The sequence below is a fragment of the Manacus candei genome, unplaced genomic scaffold (genome assembly GCF_025592945.1).
Source record: "Manacus candei isolate 608988 ecotype Guabito, Panama unplaced genomic scaffold, ASM2559294v1 h1tg000050l, whole genome shotgun sequence".
In the NCBI taxonomy this organism is placed as follows: domain Eukaryota; kingdom Metazoa; phylum Chordata; class Aves; order Passeriformes; family Pipridae; genus Manacus; species Manacus candei.
The window spans coordinates 7,607,022-7,626,786 of NW_026138098.1; the positions used below are offsets into that span (position 1 = coordinate 7,607,022).

Here is a 19,765-nt window from a genome sequence, read left to right on the forward strand (position 1 = left end):
CTTTTAAATTAATAAAACTTAATTTTAATAAAAAGTAAAAGCAGATACAAATTGTGACTCAAACAAACAAAAAATAGATGCAAATCTGATAGACCCTGAATAAAATAGTTTCAAAATACTCAGACTTGCTTCTGTGACACTCCATATCACATGTCACATATTATTCACTTGCCTGAAGACTTCTTTTGTGACAAATTCTGGAAAAGAGAAAGAACTGAATGATAGATAATGAAATCTTATGACTTCTGTATTTTTTTTTCACAGAGAAATTTTTAAACATTGAGATTTTTTTCTTTCTTTCTGAAGAAATTAATTATAAAATTAACAGATAAAGTACAAGCAAGTTATATTACTTCAACAGAAACTTGAAACTGATTATAAAAGTGAGAAATACAAATTTCTCATGACTGTCATTCTGCTATTGATGGTAGTGGCAGCTGCATCTTCACACAGCTCAATCAGGGGCTCTGAGATGAACCTCTAAACCCCTTTTGTTTCCCAAATGGGATTTCAAAATATTTTTTCTCTTTGTATTATTACACAGACTGATAATCAAGAAGTCTGAAGTTAGAATTGACATTTAGAGAAAAACACATTTTAGTAAGTTTTTGTAGGGAATTTGAGAGTGAACAAAATAAAGTACTGTATAAAAGGATCCTATTTCTCTATATTCCCATCTTCCATTTAACTGGCAGCTGGAAGTAAAGATTAGTTTAGCTCCAAAATACATAATCTTATGCAGCTTTCAATAAACTAATGATTTGTATTAGTCCCCCAAATACACCTTTTTTTGGGCTAAAACTGAATCTTTGTATCTTTTTATCTTTGTCTCTTCTCTGTAAATTTCTTTTTCTGTAAGAAATTATATTATTGAACATTTGAAAATAAGCCAAAAGAAATGAGTATTGGAGTGGGCCTATAATGTGAGGATGTTTAGATGTGTACATAGTATAAAAAAATGCTTATCTACTGCCACTGCTAATCATCCTAAATTACACCTTTAAAACTAACATTATCAAATGCTTAAATTACATAACAAAAATGGCATACCATTTGCAGAATTTCAATTTCTGTTTGAAGAGTCTCACAGACACTTTCCCAACTATCATCTTTGCATTTTTCCAATTCTTTCTTAAGTCTGGGTCCAAAAACAAAAAGAAATTTCAGGTCAGAGAACTGTTGCTGGGCAGCTCTTTTTCCAGCTTTGGTCCCAGTTGTCCATTTGACTTGTGTGAGAAAAGCCTCATTGATCTTTTTTCATGATCAGGATTTACGTTTGCTAGTTTTATAATTGGCCCTCCAACATGCCACTCTCTCACAGTACTCTTGGATTTTATTCAGCACTGATAGTTGTGATGGCAAGGTAAGGAAATCCAGAAAGCAACACTTTGGGTTTTTTCAAAGTATGTCTTGACGAAGTAATTTTTTAGAAAAATTTCTGGACTGTGTTGTTTTTATAAACCATGAAAGATTTAGGGCCTCATTAGTCATCATTTTCCTTATTTAAACATGTGAATTTGAATGCTGATACTTAGGAAGTACCATATGTTACTGTTCTTATTTTTCCTGAGTATCTATTTGTAGCTAGTGATGGAGTGGGGGGTTAGATGGGTCCTCTGCCTGACCCTGAGCTATCACCAATCCACACCCTTCCACAGACACTGCTGCTGCTGCTGTTCTCCCCCCACTGCTCCCATTATTCTTCATCACTTTACTGACTGTTTCCCAATAGTCTCAGCCAGGAGTTCTCCAACTTTTCTACAGTAAGAATTATTTTTAATATAGCTATTTCTCCATTCGAAAGATCATTTTAGTCCTGCTAAAAGGAGACACCTGAACTTTGCACATCAGTGACTGTAGTGGTTTAAATTAATACTTGGTTGGCCAAGAGAAATCTGTGCCAGAGCTTTCAGTAGTCTGATAAATACAAGGTGATGAGATTAGACTGAGTCCTTCCATGGCTGTCATAAGAAAAGCATAATGACAAAGCTAAAGTTGTTTACCCTTAATACAGTTTCAGGAAACAATGTGAATATTCTGGGACATACAAACAGACTGAGAAAAGGAGGAAAAGTATATATTCTGCTTGTCATTAAATAGCTAAACTGGTGCATCAAAGCCAGATGTTGTTTCTTCTGAAGTTGAAAGAGAAGGTAGCAACCATTTTTTCTTTTATACACTATAATAGACAGGAAATTATTTAACCCTGTTCTACAGATGATGCACCTCTTTGGCTGCAATAGAGTTGGTTTTCTACACAAGACAATGGCTTTATTAAAAGTAAAAGATATATTTTCATACGAGAGGAATAACTTAGTCACTGTGCAACACTGTAAGTCAATTTTGCTGTTCCTGTGGAAGATGCAAATATTTACCCTCAATATGAAAAAAGTATGAGCTGCATGTGCTTGTATTATAAGGGAGTAAATGCCTCTGTTTTCAGAAATATTTCTCATAACACATACAAATGTCAAAAAAAAAGGAAATTTTGAACTAGACTTTAAATAATGAAATATTCACTGCGCTGCAGTATATTGTTACTTTACAGACCATTTCATTGAGAGAAGTTCATTTCAAGGTCTAAGATCAGCTTGTGATCTTGATTGAATCAGCCTAACTTCATTGCCTTGTCTATTCATTTTTTCCTCAGTGTTCTCTGAGGAACAGAGAACTTAGAAACCTAAGACAAACAAAAGCCCTACTTTGCCTAATTTGCCTTAGAAAAAGACACAGTTTGTTGATCTCAGAGAAAATGCTCTCTCACTGTCTTCTACATTATAAAACTGATGCATAGTCTGTCAGCTAAGAATGATACCAGTCCATGGCAGCTGTACATTAAGGATAGAACAACCAGAAGATAAGCAGTAGGAGTTGCTTATCTGTGTCCTGGGATTGTGAATTAATCACTATTGACGATGTGCTTTGAAACTCATATTTTGCATATGGATTTTAAAAATTTTATTTCAAATATTTTATAGAACTTTTAAATGTAGTGACAGCAAAATTACTTATATAGCATCAGGTTGTGGTGATAAAAGACACATTCATTCAAATGTGGTGTTTAATTCTTACATTAATCAATTGATTCTGCTTTCAAGTCTTACTTCTTTCTTATTTAGAAGCTAGATAATTACAGTATGTGCCAGGAATATTATACTCACAAAATAAGGGCTGTCTGTTAGGTTACAGTCTACAAAATTAATGCATTGGAAACGCCTGAGTTACTGAATAAATGATGAAGTTTTACCAGAAGGAATGTGAGACAATGGAACTATTAAAAAAATGCTTAACCTGAAAGCAGATTTAGGTTTTTCATTTTACATTTAAGATAAGCAGGATATTCATATTCATCTTTCCACTATCAGATTAAATGTGCAAACCAATTATTCATGAAACTATACTGTTTAGATGGAAGGCAGGTTTTCTGTCACCTTTGGAAATGGAAAGAGATGTAACTTTTGCCAGAACAAGGATTAATATGACAATTATATCCTCGCTTATGACTATGATAAAAAGCAGATCTCTTATAAAGAATAATCTGAAAAATCACATTAGCAGTTGGCCGTCCATGTCCTTTGGTTTTGTTTTATTTTTACCATTGTGTTCCCTTTGGTGACAATAAAATACATCTTTATAATAAGTCACTGCACTGCACCAAGAGTGCATGGGTAAATTACAGCATCCCAGGCTCTATGAACAGCTGGAGCGGAAATGCCGGATTTGCAGTAGCAAAACCCAGTCTTAAATCAAGTAGGTGGGACAACAACATCAGCATTTTTGGATGCTAGCTTGTCCTAGACTGAGCTCTACTATCAATGGCCCATTTTCCATTATTTTGAATGCCAGAAGTGACAGAGATGAAGAAGGAGGAGACCACTGAAGATGATCGATTTTGCAGCTTTGAAATGAGCCCAGCTATTAAATGTCATTGGCATTTGTGGTTGATCCACTCTTCTTGAATTTCAGCTGTATATGCACAAGGAAAATAGGAAAAATAATTGTGAAATCAATACATGCTGGTATTATAAATTGAACTATGGAAAAAATAATGTTATTGTCAAACAGGTTTCTCCGAAAATCAATGGATTCAAATTACTGGATGAAGACTTCAGTATCCAAAACTTGCATTTCAAGAATAATTTTATGTTCTCAAAGGAGAAATAATTCATGTAGAAGGCAGGGTTAACATGCATTTTTGGTCTGCTTTTTTTCCCCCTAAGTGGGGATGAAACACTCTAACTAGTTGTTGTTGGCATTGCAGAAGGAGCAGACTGTCTCTTAGTAATGTTTTGCTGAGACAGGTAAAACATCTTTGTATTCTCCTTCTTGTCTTTGCCTTGTTTATGACCACCATTTTATTTTTTAAACATAAATTGGAGGGAAAACATTATGGTGTGTTATAAAACAGAATCGCTTGACATTGATACACAGGGCATAGAATTCATGGTACAAAATGAAATTGTGTAGGAAGTTTTATATAAAACTTGCGAGTATGTATGTTGATTTTCCTGAATTTTATTGTAAACTCCAGGAGATGCATTTATCAAGGTTTTAAAACTTTATTGAGATTGAGGAAAACATCAAAGACTTTGGTTTATTGTCTCAAGCTGAAGCAGAGGTAACACACTGAGGTCATTCACTCCCACTTCAGCACTGGCACTAAATTAATATCTATGTTTCTCTAGTGAGAGCAAGATTTTGCTGGGTATTTACAATTTGCTGACACTACTAAACAGAAAATGCTATTGATACAGCTGCAGAAGTCAATCAATTTCAGACTATTATCAATTGATTGAGGAAGGGAGAAAACAAGTCCTAAACGTAGTTTAGTATCTCAAAATATAAACTCAAGTACTTGAGCTACACAATTAAATTATAAAAGTCTGTGCTTGGTGGAGCAGAAAGAGAATAAAAAGTAAGAAAGTGATCTAGGAGTAATAATAAATACTAGCAAGAAGATTAAACATGAAAGTGAAGAGGGTACTAGACCACATAACAATGGGAATTAAATGTAAATTAAAAGAAATAGAGCTACCTTAGGTTAAATAAGAAAGTTTTGGCTTTTGCTGTCCTGGATCAAATGCTGAATGTAAAATATGCAATTTTCACTGATTAAAGCTTGCATTTTGTGAATGCTGTCAGGCAACTATTTATAGGAGTAGTTAGAGGTCTTCAAAAGTGTGGTGGTATTTTTTTTAATTTATATTCCCCAAATACATAAAACATCACAAGCCATCTTTGAGGAATATATTATTATAGATGAATAAACATGAAAAGGTTAAGGCACGCTGAATTAAACTGCACATTAGGGTGAGATCTGCTTTTGTGCAGAGAGTAGACCAAAGCTATATGGACTACTTTTCACAGGAACTGGAAGAAGAGTTACACAGGAAAGGAAAAATGTAGAAGAATCAGAGATGTGAAAATAAAACGTGTTTCTAGGGGTCAGTAAGATTGCTATTGAGGCAGGGAAAGTAAATAGGGGTCAATGATCCCTCTCATTCAATTATCTTGATTTTTCTATTGTACAGGGAAAATTAGATCCTAATCTGGATATATTAATATTGCTACCCTAGTGCTGAAATCAGTGTCTCTGCTGATTTCTTCACGTGTATAATTTTCTCAGAGCTAAAAAGGATTTAGAATTGTCTTTCTTTCCTTCTGCATTATGGGCTCTCCATACTCTACTCATCTTCCAGGTTGAATGCATCTCCTTTTTTTGACAAGTAGGTGAGAGGTTTGTACACAATATTTTTACACCCTTTTGCTTTTTGTTGGAAATAACTCTTGCTTTTATCTTGTCCACAGCTATATTTACTTTTGATGTTTATGGTTGTATTTTGCTCATACAGTAAGCTCAGACCTCTCCTTTGCTTCCAGGTACTTATTGTTGAAGCCCTTAGTTGTGTACAAATAGATCAACTTGCACTGTATATAATTATATTCCTCCTCTTTTTCAGCAAATTCCAGTCTACAAGGTGTAGTTTTTTGATTATTTTACACAATTGTCATAAAACACTTTCTATTCCAAAGTCATTATTTAAAACATTAACCATGACCAGCAGTGACTGTAGTTACCTTCTTCAAGTGCCAGAATTTCTATTTTCAGACCCATTCCTGTTGTTAGTATTAGTCATTTCTTTCCTTCATTTTTTAAATATGTCTTCCCCAGGTTAACTAGTAGTTTCCCATGTGGGTTAACATCAAATACTTTATTAATGTCTAAATGGATGGCATTTGAATTTTCTTTGCCTAACCAATTTTTTGTCTCATCAAGGAAAGATATCATTAGTCAGATTTGATCTACTTTTTGTAAATACATACTGCAACTCATAATGGAAACTTATTTTAACATAATTCAAACTATAACAGTTCCACTAGGCACTGCTATTAAAAAGGAAAGCTCAAAAAATCAATGAGGAGATTGCTATTGAAAAACTAATTTTGAACCATAAGAATTACTCCACAGACTGATATCTCTAGATTATAAAATTTAACATAAAATTAAATTGCAAATTTTTTTTACCCCATTAGAACCATACATGGCCTTAGGCAGTCTGCTGTTAGCATGAAATATTTTTCAGCCCTAATGAATATATTTCCTGTATGACCTGTATGAAAGAAAGAATTACTTTTTCCTTCCTAATTTTGGTAATGGAGTTTCTTTTTCTGTATTATAAAGTCTAAGAAGCAATACTATATTTTTGGATTTAGACAAGTATACAAAGCCTTGAACTACTTAGAAAGTAAGCAGATTTCATGCACTTCCTTTCTGCTACTTCTTTTCTGAAGTAGAAGAGAGATTCAGGTTTCAAAGAAACATTTTATCCTCAGTCTACCTTTTAAATAGTGTGAAAAATATCAGTTTTAGGTAGAAATGTTCTGTTGTTAGTCTAAATGAGCCTCAATTAAAATTATTTCTAGGCTGCTTTACTTAAGGCAACACAAAAATTTAAAATTAAAATGTGAAAGAAGATAAATAATTAATACAGTAATTACAATTAATATAATAGTGAAATGACATAGTTAAGAATTTACTGGTATCAGTTAGTCTCTGCTTGACTCCTGAGTTGTTCCACTCAAGTGATGCTACTTGCTACCTGCCAGGGAAATGGGACTCAGGAGAGCTGATGCCAAAGTTCTTTCCTGCTGTTTTGTGTTTGGAGTTGGCATTGGCAGAAAAGATGATTAAAATAAAGCTTTTGATCTTAATTGCAGATCTCTTCCGGAAAAAAAAAAGCCTTTTCTTAAATATTTCTCTGAATTATGGGCCTGTATCTTGACACTGGCATTGTCCAAGTGCCTGCTTTGAGTAAGAGGGTACAGTGTCTTACCCATAACTGTATCTGTGCTTAACATGCAAATTTTGGTTACCATTTTCTGTATCTGGTGTGTATTAAAACAAGCCTCTAACTGCAGCATCAACAGCTCTGAGAATTACCCCTGTGTGTTTCTCATGACCTTTTGTAATTCTTTGATGGATTTGAGAGAAATTTTATGAAACTGCAGACGTGGTATAGGACATTTTTCTCAGATCAAAGATGAATTGCTGTAATTTGAATTAGCTGGCTACACTGAAACACAATTTACTTTTAGATATATACTTAATTGTAATGAAGATTCTTGCCTTGCCAGCTACTTTTGATATTGATTTTTAAGCTGGAACTAGGAATGTGATACAGTAACAGACTTGCAGGGTGATCAGGGAGCTACATATATCAGGTTATTGATGCTGCCTGTCTCTCACATTTGTTCTAAGGAAGCATTAAAAACATTGGTATTTTTGCCATTTAAAGAGCAATGTGCTTTCCAGCTCTGTGAAAAGAGAATCAAATTTTGTGCTTATTTCATAGAAAAAAATATGTATTTTTGATCCACATTACTTGTGCCAAAATATTATCATCTTTATATGTAATAAAAATGATTTTCAGCAAAAACTAGAATTCTATTCTTGCAATAAATTTTGTATGGGGAAAAAAACCTAATCTTGTTAGGCTAAAAAGGGTTGTTTCTCTGACACAGTAGGTTCAATCACATCAATTTTAACATGGCCAAAATCGACTCCTGTTAAGATATATACACTGGTATATGCATATATCTCAAGGAGAACCTTCAAGGATGAAAGCTATGCAACCTCTCTGGCCAACCTTTTCCTTTGCTTACACTCTCCTCATGATAAAAATGTTTTTCCTTAAATTCATTCTAAATCTTCTTGTTTCAACTCCTGCTTTTTGCCTTTTGTTGTCCTGCTGTGCAGCACTGTGCAGGTCCTGGCTCCATCTTCTTGATGATGTCCTTGTAGGTACTGGAAAGGGAGCAGGTACCTCCTGGGGGACTATTTATACACTGCAATATTTATAGCACGGAATACTTTAAAGCCCCCCTTTCATTCTCTTAATTCAGTAGTCCAAATCAAGGAGTGATGGGTAGGTTATGTTAAAGAAGAGGAAAAAAAGAAGAATTGCTAGAGTTGTATGAGTCTGATAAGAGTTTGGGATGATTCTGAAGAGCACAGCACTATGACAGGGAGAGGTAGACAAATGAGGATTGCCTGACTAGCTCTACAGAAAAGCAGAATCTATTAGTGCTGACATGGAAGTACAGTAGCATATCTCTGTTGCTTCTGGCATTTGAGTTAACTTATTCAGGGCTATCTCTCTCTCTATAAAGCACTGAGCTCTTCTGATCAAAAGCAAGTGCAAGATAAAAGTATGATTTAGGCAAATCCGTCCTAAATTTTTTCCAGTATCTGAAATGAAAAAGTATTTCAATGTAAAGAAAATGTATTCAATATATTATTACACTGCAAGAATCTCTTGCATTTTGTGATATTAGTCATAGCAGCAGCAGCAGTTTATATTTTGCACTACATGCAATTATCAAATAATGTAATCTTATCTTGACCACAAAAGAAGGCATTTCATTAAACAAGAAAATATCATCCTCCTTCTTGCTTTGGTTGTAAATGGCACTTGCTGATTTTGCAGTTAATAGAATTTAATATGTTTTATCCACGTTTTCCACCCAGATAAAACCAAAGTACCGTTCTGCAGACCTGTGAGTTACTTTCCCTACATAGAAAGGCAGACATATCTGGATTTGATTGATCCCCAGGATCTCAGTGGCAGAGCTGGGAACTTAAAGTAACATAATGTTTGTTACTTCTGTACCTTACACAAAGGAAACTTGTTACAGAAAACTAATTACACCAATTTCAATATTCAGTGGCATCATGGCAGTAAACTACTCCAAGGGAAGTCTGTTATTTAGAAGGAAGGTGACAACCTCATGTATCACAAGCCCTAATATATCACGATTGAATGAATAATGTAAACAAGTGAATTATAACATGCTGTCCTAAAGAATCGTTGCTGCTATTATTATTTACACTGTGTCTTCTATGTATATGTTGAATGCAAATTTTTTGCTGCTCTATGCAGGATTGTGAGCTAATTAATTTTTATGCTGAGGGAATTTTGGCCATGTCTCAACACCATGTAAGAGGTTGAAGAGAGTTAGTAATAGGGCTGATATATCATTTTCTTTCAAAAACCGATATTCAGCAAAAAATGGGCCATTACCAAATCATCTTTCAGAAAATTGCTCAGGGTTCTCTGCAAAGTTATAACTTTCCATTGAAAGTTTTCAGAAAAAAAAACCCATGTTATATTTATTTATTTCTGTCAAAAGCTTAGCAATATATAGGAAAACCCCCCACGATGGTAATGACAGCTATGTTTTCCTTAACAACTTCTGTTAGAGAATCTTTCAGACCAGCTTTTCCAGAAGGAGTTTCTTTGCATTGCCTATTCAATATTTTTAAATATCCACAGGCACTTTCATCTGGAACATCATAAGACAGAAAAAAGATGGACAGTTCTGTGATATGGGGCTTTCTGCAAACTGGAACTGATAGAGATCAGAGAGAAAAATCTGCATTTAGTAGCTTCAACCCAGGGCCCAGCTGAGCCCAGGAGGTTACTGTGGCCCACCCATCCCATTGCAGTCGGGCTCTGTGCAGCCCATCAGCAGAGATGCCTTTAGCACTGGGCAGTCCATCAGTACTTTGTGCACCACCACCAGTTTTACAAGAACTTAAGAATTGGTCTTCCACCCTGTGGAAGCAGCAGTCTTTTGTTCTTCTTCCAAGTCTGACTGACATCCCTGCAAACTCTTCCAGTTTTTAGTTCCTTTGAGTATGCATGTGAGTGTGAAATGCTGTACTAAACAGCAGGAATTTGTCTTCTCTAATAAAAAATGAATGGTTCTTCTGATTCCAAAGGAATATTGTACAGGAAAGGTAAAATAGTCATTGCCACCAGGATTGGTCTGCAGCTACAGGTCTAAAATCAAATTTAGGAACTCATTAACACGAGACTCTTACCTTAAACATTCAGGATCAGTCTGAGGTTTTTCAGTTACTTGGACTTTTTCTGCTTCTAAATCTTTGGTCATTCTTTCAGCCTCCCTGATTACTTTCTCAAGGTCTAAACATGAAATTAGAATCACTTTATAAATATATAATAATCATCCATATTCAAAGACTTTCTACATTTTCTAAATTTATATTTTCTAATATTTCTTCATGCAACTGTTTGAAGGGAAAAGGCATCTAAATAAAGAACATGAATTATTTTATTATTATTGCAATTGCATATTGCAATCTGGAAAGTTTCACTCCCTTTCTCAAACAATTTCTGATCACATTTACTGCTTTCCTTAGCTCTTACTGTGACATGTTACTTATATATTTGTAAAAAGGTTACTAAAAGGCTCTAGATTACATTTTTAATTCAGATCTCAAAATTATTCCTATTGCTCTGATCACCTTTGACACAGAACTTTTTGTGGTTCCTTCTGTATCTTTTTAGCTTTTCATTTTATAGAGTTTGCTGAGTACTTGACACCCCTCCTAGATGTCCTTTTTGATGCACAGACTTCCATACAAGAACACACAAATGTCAGCAAACAGAAGACAGTTGAATTTACGACTCAGAGGTTTAGCACCCAGGACAAACCTGTCTTTCTCATTGCTTTTAAAACATTTGAATTTTAGTGACATTCTTTAATTATAGGTTAATGGGTTTAAAACAATATTTATATTGATTTTAAGTGCACTTAGAAACACCAAATTCTCTATTTAAGTACATGACTTACCAGCAAAAACAAATATTTCTTTTTTATATTTACAGCTCATGATTCAGCGAATCTCTAGACCTCAGTATCAGTGGCATTCAAAATAAATCTCATTGAAATCCATATTTATTATAGCCATGTTTAAAAATTATGTATTACATATTGTAAAAATTAATTAAAATCTTGTTACTATGATTTCTTTTTCTTGAGAAAAGAAACTTGACTGAAAAGATTTTTCAAAAGCCTCTGTCAAGCAGAAGTAATTATCATAGCAAGTAATTATCAGGCACACCTTTGAGTTCACTCTGGAGAGTAAATAAATCCTGCTTTAACTCATTCTTCTGCAGCTGGAGTGCATTTAACTGAACATTTTTGTGTTCCATTGACTCCATTTCTAAGAAAAAATACATTTAAATTAAAATACATTGCAGTTTTAGCATTCATGATACAATCTTAAATATTCTTAACTACTTCTATCAATATTCAGCTAGTGAAAAAGAACCTTGAATATAAAACAAAAATAAACTAAAATCAGTCATATGAAACACAATTCACAAGAAATTATAGGTCATACAGTGCATTCATACCTATGAAAGAAAATGTTGTTTATTGTTATTAAGATGTTCAACATATTTTGTTGTCTGGGCAGAAAAAGAATGTTTTGCTTTAGAGTTACTGCAGCTATAAAGAAAGGAAGATGACTCATTGCATAGGTGGAGAACAGACACCTCTCAGCAGGACTGAAAAAAACCCACTTAATTTGTTTAGTCTCATGGATATTTGAGCCTGACTGTTGACAGCATCTGGAATGAATTGTGATTGTTTTTCTAACAACTGGAGGTCCTTGCATAATTTCCATGTTAAGAATTACTTAAACTTTTCACTTCAGTGTTGTCACTGTGCTCAGGACTGGAGCAGACCAAAGACAGGAAACTGTACCTCAAAAAAGGTGCAAATAAAGGGTGGAATCAAGACAGCAACTGAACCTAGAGAAGAATGTTAGTCCCCCTTCAGGTCCTACTAATCATTTGACCGCCCAGATCTGCCTGAATATGTAAAAATTAATTGCTAAGAGTAGCACTTGCCACCAAATACAGACTTTTTTTCAGTTGTAGATTAGAATCATAGCAACAAGAAATAAGAAAGAAGTACTACCAAGTGCAGGCTCAAATGGATAGTCCTGTTTCAGTAACTTTACAGCAGATATTAGGAATTGCAAGTGCTGGTGTTTGACAAATCATGAGACTGGAAAGGACTTTGAGGGGTCATCTACTGCATTCCTTCTCCTGAAGGCAGGATCAGCTGTACCTCTGCCATTTCTGACAGATGCTTGTCTATCCTGTTTTTAAAGACCTTTGATAGTGAACACCCCTAATTCCTTTGATAATGGAATCTCCTAGGGCAGAGTGTTTTAGTTCATTGTTCCTGGAAAGACTTCTAAACAGTCAGACAGACTCCCTCTTATTGTGTTTTACATTTGTTACTTTTCATTCAGTTCACTATAGATATGCAGAATATATTAATTTCCTTTTTACAGGATCCTTTAATAACTTGAAGACTGATATTCATATTTCATCAATCTTTTCCTTCATAGGTTAAATAGTCACAATTCTTTCATTTTCTTCTTTCTCATGTGCTCCAGAACTCTGATCACTCTCACTGGTCCCATGTGGATTCTCTCCAGCTGGTCCACATCTTTTCTTAGAGTTTAACATCAAAACAAGAAGCACAGTACTCCAGCTAAGAGCTTAACTGCCCCAAATAGAGTGAAAAATTATTTTCCATGTCTCAGAGATCAGAATTATGTTTACATCTCAGTGTGGTGTTGGCATTCTGATGTCATTAACTCATGTTCAGCTCGTGATCCATGACGACCCCTATTTCCTTGCAGAAGGACTGCTTTTAAGTCTGACCCTGTGTTCTGAGAGATCTCATACTCTGGGTCTTAAAGATCAAGTTCTACTGCAAGACATTTGTGTGTGCAATTCCTTTGAAGCTAAGGACATGTACAGAACTCATCCCTAGAGGATTCTAACCAGAACCAGTCAGTGTCTATGACAGAGCACCTCTGTGCTGGCTGACATTAGACATCAGGAGACCCTTCTGCAAGGGGATGGAATTAAAAGTACTGGTTTGCATAGTTATATTTTACTGATTTGTATTAATCCAAGATACACTAGTTTAATATAAGGCTTACCATTTTTCAGCAGTGCTGCCTCATTCTCTAAATCCTTTATTTCAGCCTTGACTTTTTTTTTAATCATAAGATCTCTATTACTTGTTAGTCCATATTCATTGTTAAACTCTGTTACTTCTCTGGTAAAATTATCTTCCTCTTCAGCAATTTTTCTCTTTGCATCTGTCTGAAAAAAAGAAAGGGAATATTGAATGTTCAGGTGAAAAAAAAAAGGAAGTCTTTGTTAGGCTAGGCAGACTGAAACACACTGTTGTTTCTACCCTTAAATTTGTAGTATAATATAAATAAAAAACCAAAAGTAAATAAATATAAAAGTAAATAATTTCCTGACTTATAAGAACATGAAAATGGTCTACAGCTCTACCATTATGTCTGTCATTTCAAATTTCTTTTTTTTCCCCTGTAAAAATGAAGGATATATTCTTAATAATAAAGCATGTTAAAAATCACTACCTTATCTTCCAGAATTGCACCAACAGTTACTTGGTTCAACTGTTTTACTGAAGTTAGTAGAAAGTTCTGTTTAAAGTCTGTAGCCTAGCATGGCTGTTCCTTTTTTTTAGATTGTTATTAATTTAAATCAAGGTGTTGTTTATTCCTCTGCAGAACTCAGACTTACTTTAACTCCCTCAATAACTACCAAGAAAGCTATAGTTGATAGGAAATTACTGTTTAATTTTCTGGAAAAAAACCCCATTCAAACAAGAAAGGTTATATTCAATTTCTTTTAAGAAGTCTTAATTGATTGCTAAGTCAAATGAAATGAAATGTCCCAAATGAAAGAAATGATAACCCATATATTGAACTTGACTGGCTCCAATTAAAAGAAACTTCACACATATATTGGGAATATTTTGGGTGCTGCAGAAATATTACTCAATTAAGAAGATATCTGCCTAAAGATTTAGGGTTAATATCAGTGATTTGGACTGACCATTTAAAATTTAGCTCTGCTGAACATTTAAAGTGCAGATACATATGCAGAAAAGACTCCTCTGGCATTTCTTCACTGGTACAGACCCAAGGCTGCCCAGGGAAGTAAGAGGAAGGCAATATTCAGGTTGGCATATGAGAGAACTGAAAAACTTCTTGTCTGTTGTAAGCAGCTACCTTTGAAGAGGTGGTTAGGTGTGTCTGCCATCAGAGATTGTGTGGCATGTCAGGATTGCTAAAACATGGTGTGGGCCTCCCTGGGTTTTTCCTTAGATCCTTCTCAATCTGTTTGATTGTGGATGAGCCAACCCAACTTAAGGTGAGGCTTTCCTACTTTACTTTTAAGAGTAAATAATTATCAGAACTGGACTTCAGTCATACAGCAGCAGACATTAGAAAACAAAGTCAAGAAGGTTAAATCAGCTTTGTAGATAAACTGCAGCATACACTACCTTAGATCGTGGTTTAAATTAAAAGTGATAATTTATCTACATTTACATTGCTATATAAGCTAAAGCAAAAAAAAAATTTCCTGATTTAGAATATTAGGTCTTCCAGATTTTCAAATTTTAAAGCTGATTGCTCTTGCTGAGTAGAAAAGAGCTCTCTGAACACCATAGCTGGGAACACACCAGGATTTTAAGAAGACTGCTTTTTTGATTAAGAAGTTCAGCTTTCTGTTTTTCTAAGCTATCTTCACGTTTCTTCAGAATTTCTAAGTAGAACTGCTTTTCAGACAGATGCTGGACCTTCCAAGAGAAAAAAAAAGTTAAGAAGTAAGGTTATTGTTTTATTGTTTGATATACTTTGATATTGTACAGTTAAAACACAGCTGCCCCAGCTGCTGGGCTAGCAAAACCATAACAGCTCTTTCTTTTATCCCCCACTTATCTTGCAGGATACCACTAAGCTTTTCAAAATCTTCTTTCTTTGAAGGAGACATTTAGTGGTGGTCTGTCTATCTAGAATGGCAATTTAAAGTCTGCCTGATTCAGGAGATCTTTTTTCAGGTTAAAACCAGGAAAAGTCTTGACCACATGGGATCTTTTATGCAACACAGGACAGTGTCCTCCATCTAACTGTGTAAAGCTCATCATCTGCCAAATCAGACAATAATATTAGAGGGACAGTGGTCCAACACTGTAGTTTTGACTGACTGGTTGTACATGTCACCAGCTCTGCAATGCCACTGTGGCATATGTGAAGGAAGGAGGGATAAGCTCATATTTTTCTGAGCACAATTTCTGGAATTTTTAGCCAAAAAAGTGTAATGGAAATCAGCTCATTGATTAGAGACAGTTTGGCCATAACCACCCAAAGCCCCAAACTTCAATTTTGCATAGAGATTTATTTTGAGTTTTATTACTTATAACCATTAATTTATCTGATAGAAGAGTATGCTGTTCAACCACTACATTTTCAAAATTTGCTGAGGAGTTCTTCTCAGTTTTCCAGCACATCTGCTACATCGTCTAACCTAAGTTAAGATACGTGGTGGAATAAACTATAATAACAGATAAATAGAAAACAGTTAAGTGTTGAAGAGTCTTAAAGGATGAAAACTATTTATCTGATGAAGTTCTCTTGAAGTGAGTCAAGAGAATGACTCAGACTGTAATACTCAGCAATGAGTAGGGAAAGTAAAGTTAGCAGAAGTGCCCACAGACTGTAAAGGCACAGGGTAAGTATCAGGAAGTAAATTGAATAGTCAGGCTGATAACGTGACTGTTTGTGTGTGTAGAAGCAGAAAAGACCAAATAAGAGTGGTATTAAAGTGGTAAAAGTGAAAAGATTTTAAAATTAAACAATGTAGATGATTTTGGAGCGGGCACAGATCAAGTGCATCTGATGAAAACAGGAGAAGAGTGGAATGAAAATGCCCTAAGATCAGAATGTGAGAGTTGGGAAGGAAAGGACCAGAGTTTTTCCTTATCCCTGATATGCCCAGCATGCTAAGTGTCCAGGAAGTGCTTGCCTCAGGAGAATTTATTTTACATATCAATTCAAAGGAGTAGATGCTCTTATACCACTGTATTTGTATTATTGAACGTAACTAGCTGCAGTGTAGTTGCTCCATCTGTAAGATGCCAACTTAATCTATGCATTTGCAACCAATTTTTTTAAAGAAATCATTGAGCTATGAACTGCAAAATGTTATAATTCGGGTTCTAATTACATGCTACCTGATTTTACAGAAAAGAGGGAAAAAATGCACTTCCTAGGACTCTTTGATTGACCACAGGCAGTGTCTGTGAAATAGATGTCAAAAAACCTTTGAACTCAGTCTCATCTGCTTGGCCAAGCATCAGCTGCTGAGCATGCATGTGGTTGGATATGTCTGATTATAAAGAACTGCAGTTATTTTGTTCAGGACAAATTGAACGGCATTAGCTGAACAGCATTATTTAATATTATTTGAATTGCATGAACTATTGTAGACATATGTAAACCTGATTCCTGTACTGAAAAAGAAATTACTTTAAATAATGTCCATAACTATATAATCTTTAAACCTAAATACAGTCTGATTGAAATGTATTTTCCTATTCCACTACTTTTCTGTATCATTTCCTATCTATAAATTAATCAATGTCAGACTAAGCAAGCAAGTAAAATATATTTTTGTGGACATCAGTGAGAATATTATTAATCCTGGTCAGTAAAGCACATAAAATTTAATTAGGAATGGTTCTTCAGCTCTTCCCATTAGTCATTTACAATAATGGCTCTACTCTTGGGACCTTCTATAACCTACCACACGAACCTTGATTATAAATCACACTGCATCAACAACAAATTAGTAGTATAAACATAAAATTGTAATGTTCATAAATAAATTTATGAATAAGACTACAGAGGACTTCACCTAACAAGCAATATCCAGATATAATCTGTGTTGGCTAAATAAGTTACTATCTTAAAGCACCTTTGGGCTCTGAGATCGTTACATGCATAAATGTGAGCACGTGAATAACTGCTTGCATGATTATAGTCTGAATTTACAGCCAGTAAAAATTTGTAAATGAGTTCTTTTTTATTTTGATCAGTAATGTTGGTATTTATTATATATACTACATAATCCTTTACAAAAGGCAGAAGAGCTTGTGTTTGGAAGGATGAAAATCAACCTCCAAACATTTATTTTCACAACTAGGTGAGGCAATCCCCCAAATGTTCTTGATGCTGTTTATTTAAGTGATAGGATACAACAGTTCTGACTTCAAAGGAGGCTCCAAATCCTTTCCTGTTGTGAATACATATTCTGTCAGCACAGACACTTAAGAGCACCAGGGATGGTATTTAAACTTCATTTTTCAGACAGAAGCAAATAGATTTTCAAATAATTTGCAACTACAGGTGTTATGGGTGAAAAGCTCTGGAAGCTTAATCTGAAAATACACCTGCAGTCTGATTAAATGGAAAGAGTAATAAAGTCACTAAATAGACTTAGAAACTTTCCTCTGTCTTTGGCATCCTTAGAAAAAACCTTAGGTCTTGTCAGCCTTAACTGTGAGCCTGGGCTTACAGAAAGGTCTTCAGTGTATGATTCAAGCTCCTGTGAAGTAAACACAGGGAATGTTTCCATATATTTTTTCCCGTGGAAGGCTGTTAGTGAAGGCAACCAAAAAATGCCTTTTGGGCACTGAAGGAAACGCTGTAACAAGTTTCAGGACTGTTAAAGCAGGAAATCTCACACCACACCCCAACAGTCAGCCTGCCCACAGCTGGTGGCCGTATCTGGTGCATGCAGTGACCTGTCCATGGTGATGTGCTCCCTGCCAAGCTCTGGCTGTGGAGAAGGAGTGACTGTGCACATGCCCTGATTCTAGAGTTTCCAGATTTTGGAAGCATTATCTGGAAACGTTGCTAACCTTGAGCCGAGCAAGTCCCTGAGCACAGCCAGGGGCCAGCCCAAAGGGTGAGATTTGTGAGAGGAAGGATGTAGACAGACCCTTTTTTCACTACAGGAATGTGCGGTGTAAGTTTTCTCAATGCTGTATTCCTCAGCAAGGGAAGCACACTCCTTGAAAGTGCTTATGAATCTATTCCTGAAAGGTCATATATTTGTAAACATAATGTATTATTTCATTATTATGTACACTCTAAATATGCCTGCTTACCTTAGTTTCTAAGTTAACTTTTGCAGCGCTCAGCTCTTCTTTTATTTGGTTAATTTTTTCATAGCTTCTGTTTATGTCACATTTAGCTGCAACAACAAACAAAAACCTGTAAGACTGTTTACTCGGTTTGTAAAAGTTGCATTCTTATAGAAACATGCCATTTAGCAAGAAGCGGCCCCCCCGGCTTTCCCTGACACAAGTCCCCTCAGGACACCCCGGGAATGGAGAGGCCATTCAGGGTGGTCGGTGCCGCCGCCGGCCCCTCAGGGCCGACCTTGCTGGATGAAGTGCCTCTTCTCCCTCGCCTGCTTCTCTGTGAACTGTATTTGCTGGAACAAAGCGTCCAGGTTCATTTCTGCCTTCTCGTGGAGCCCGTGCTGCCTTTGTGAGGGCTGCGGTGCCCGCAGGAAGGTGAGGCTGGGTCTGGCCACAGCCCTGCCCTCAGCGCCCTGCCCTCAGCGCTCTGCCCTCAGCGCTCTGCCCTCGGCCTCCGCCTCCCTGGGGCTGCGAACAGAAGGGCAGACGGGACATGGCTGAGGGGGAAGAGGGGACACGAGGGGAGGTGAGGGCTGCAGAAAGCAGGGGACTGAGAGGGAACCTCGGGCAGAGGAAAATGTGGGTGACTGGCTGGGGGAGCCCGCGTGGGAAAGAGTGAGTGGAAACGAGCAGGCAGGGAAGCTACAGTAGGAGCAGGAGAAGGAAGATAGTTGTTGAGGGAAAAACCAGGTGACACTGAATCATGTCAAACTTGGGCACATCTGTGAAACTGGTTCTGGCTCAGCATCTGGGGAGTTTTGATCAAACAGCTCTGACTTCTTTATTTCTCTGAGAACATGTGCTTTATTCTGGTTTTCTGTTGTCCAGAAGCTGTTCTTCTTTACCTTTTTCTATGGAGTGATCACTGTCCTTTCCAAAAGTTGCATCAGCCCAGATTTACTTATCTTTTGAAGACTGATGTCTAAGCTGAGCAGCTAAGGAAGTAGGCTAAAATCTGCTATCACACAGAAGAACAAGGTAAATCTGACTCCATAGAACTTACAGGGATCAGACTCAGCTTGGCTGCATTTCACCATGAATGTAAAATGGGCAGAGTTTCTGTTCCAGTTAGTCCCAGCAAGCAAAGATCACAGCACAGCCCATTCTACGCTCTTCTGGAGCGTATGTTTACTCTGCTTGGAGCTCCTGTAATGCTCTGGTTTGTATGTTACTCGATATACTTGGAAATGTAAGTACCTGGTTGAAAATATAATTCCTATTACAGGGTTTGCTTCTTCATCTTGGAAAGGATTGACTACACTCTCTGCAGGGAATAACTAAGTGAAGTTGGCCTATTTGCTTTGAGGCAGAAAAAGCCTGGAGGAATGGAACTTTATAGATT

The 19,765-nt window shown here is 36.0% G+C and overlaps 1 protein-coding gene across 11 annotated transcripts in view; it reads right to left on the reverse strand.

Moving 5' to 3' along the window:
- Positions 1-19,553, reverse strand: part of CCDC172 (coiled-coil domain containing 172) — a 47,190-nt gene extending 27,637 nt beyond the window's left edge. For 9 of the 11 annotated variants that reach the window (XR_007906876.1, XR_007906871.1, XR_007906878.1 and 6 more), the window contains exons 1-6: positions 18,662-19,553; positions 18,388-18,473; positions 14,899-15,015; positions 13,334-13,499; positions 11,429-11,530; positions 10,385-10,487 (exon numbers count right to left, since the gene is read on the reverse strand). Coding sequence is in view for 2 of the 11 variants with exons in the window: in XM_051801226.1 (XP_051657186.1) it covers positions 165-197; positions 1,051-1,138; positions 10,385-10,487; positions 11,429-11,530; positions 13,334-13,499; positions 14,899-15,015; positions 18,388-18,473; positions 18,662-18,740 (774 nt within the window). In the remaining 9 variants the exon portion in view is untranslated. Of the gene's footprint in view, positions 1-45; positions 198-1,050; positions 1,139-10,384; positions 10,488-11,428; positions 11,531-13,333; positions 13,500-14,898; positions 15,016-18,387; positions 18,474-18,661 lie in introns of those variants that run through there. The other 2 variants (XM_051801226.1, XM_051801229.1) reach the window with 2 other exon arrangements.
- Positions 19,554-19,765: the final 212 nt, after the last annotated feature.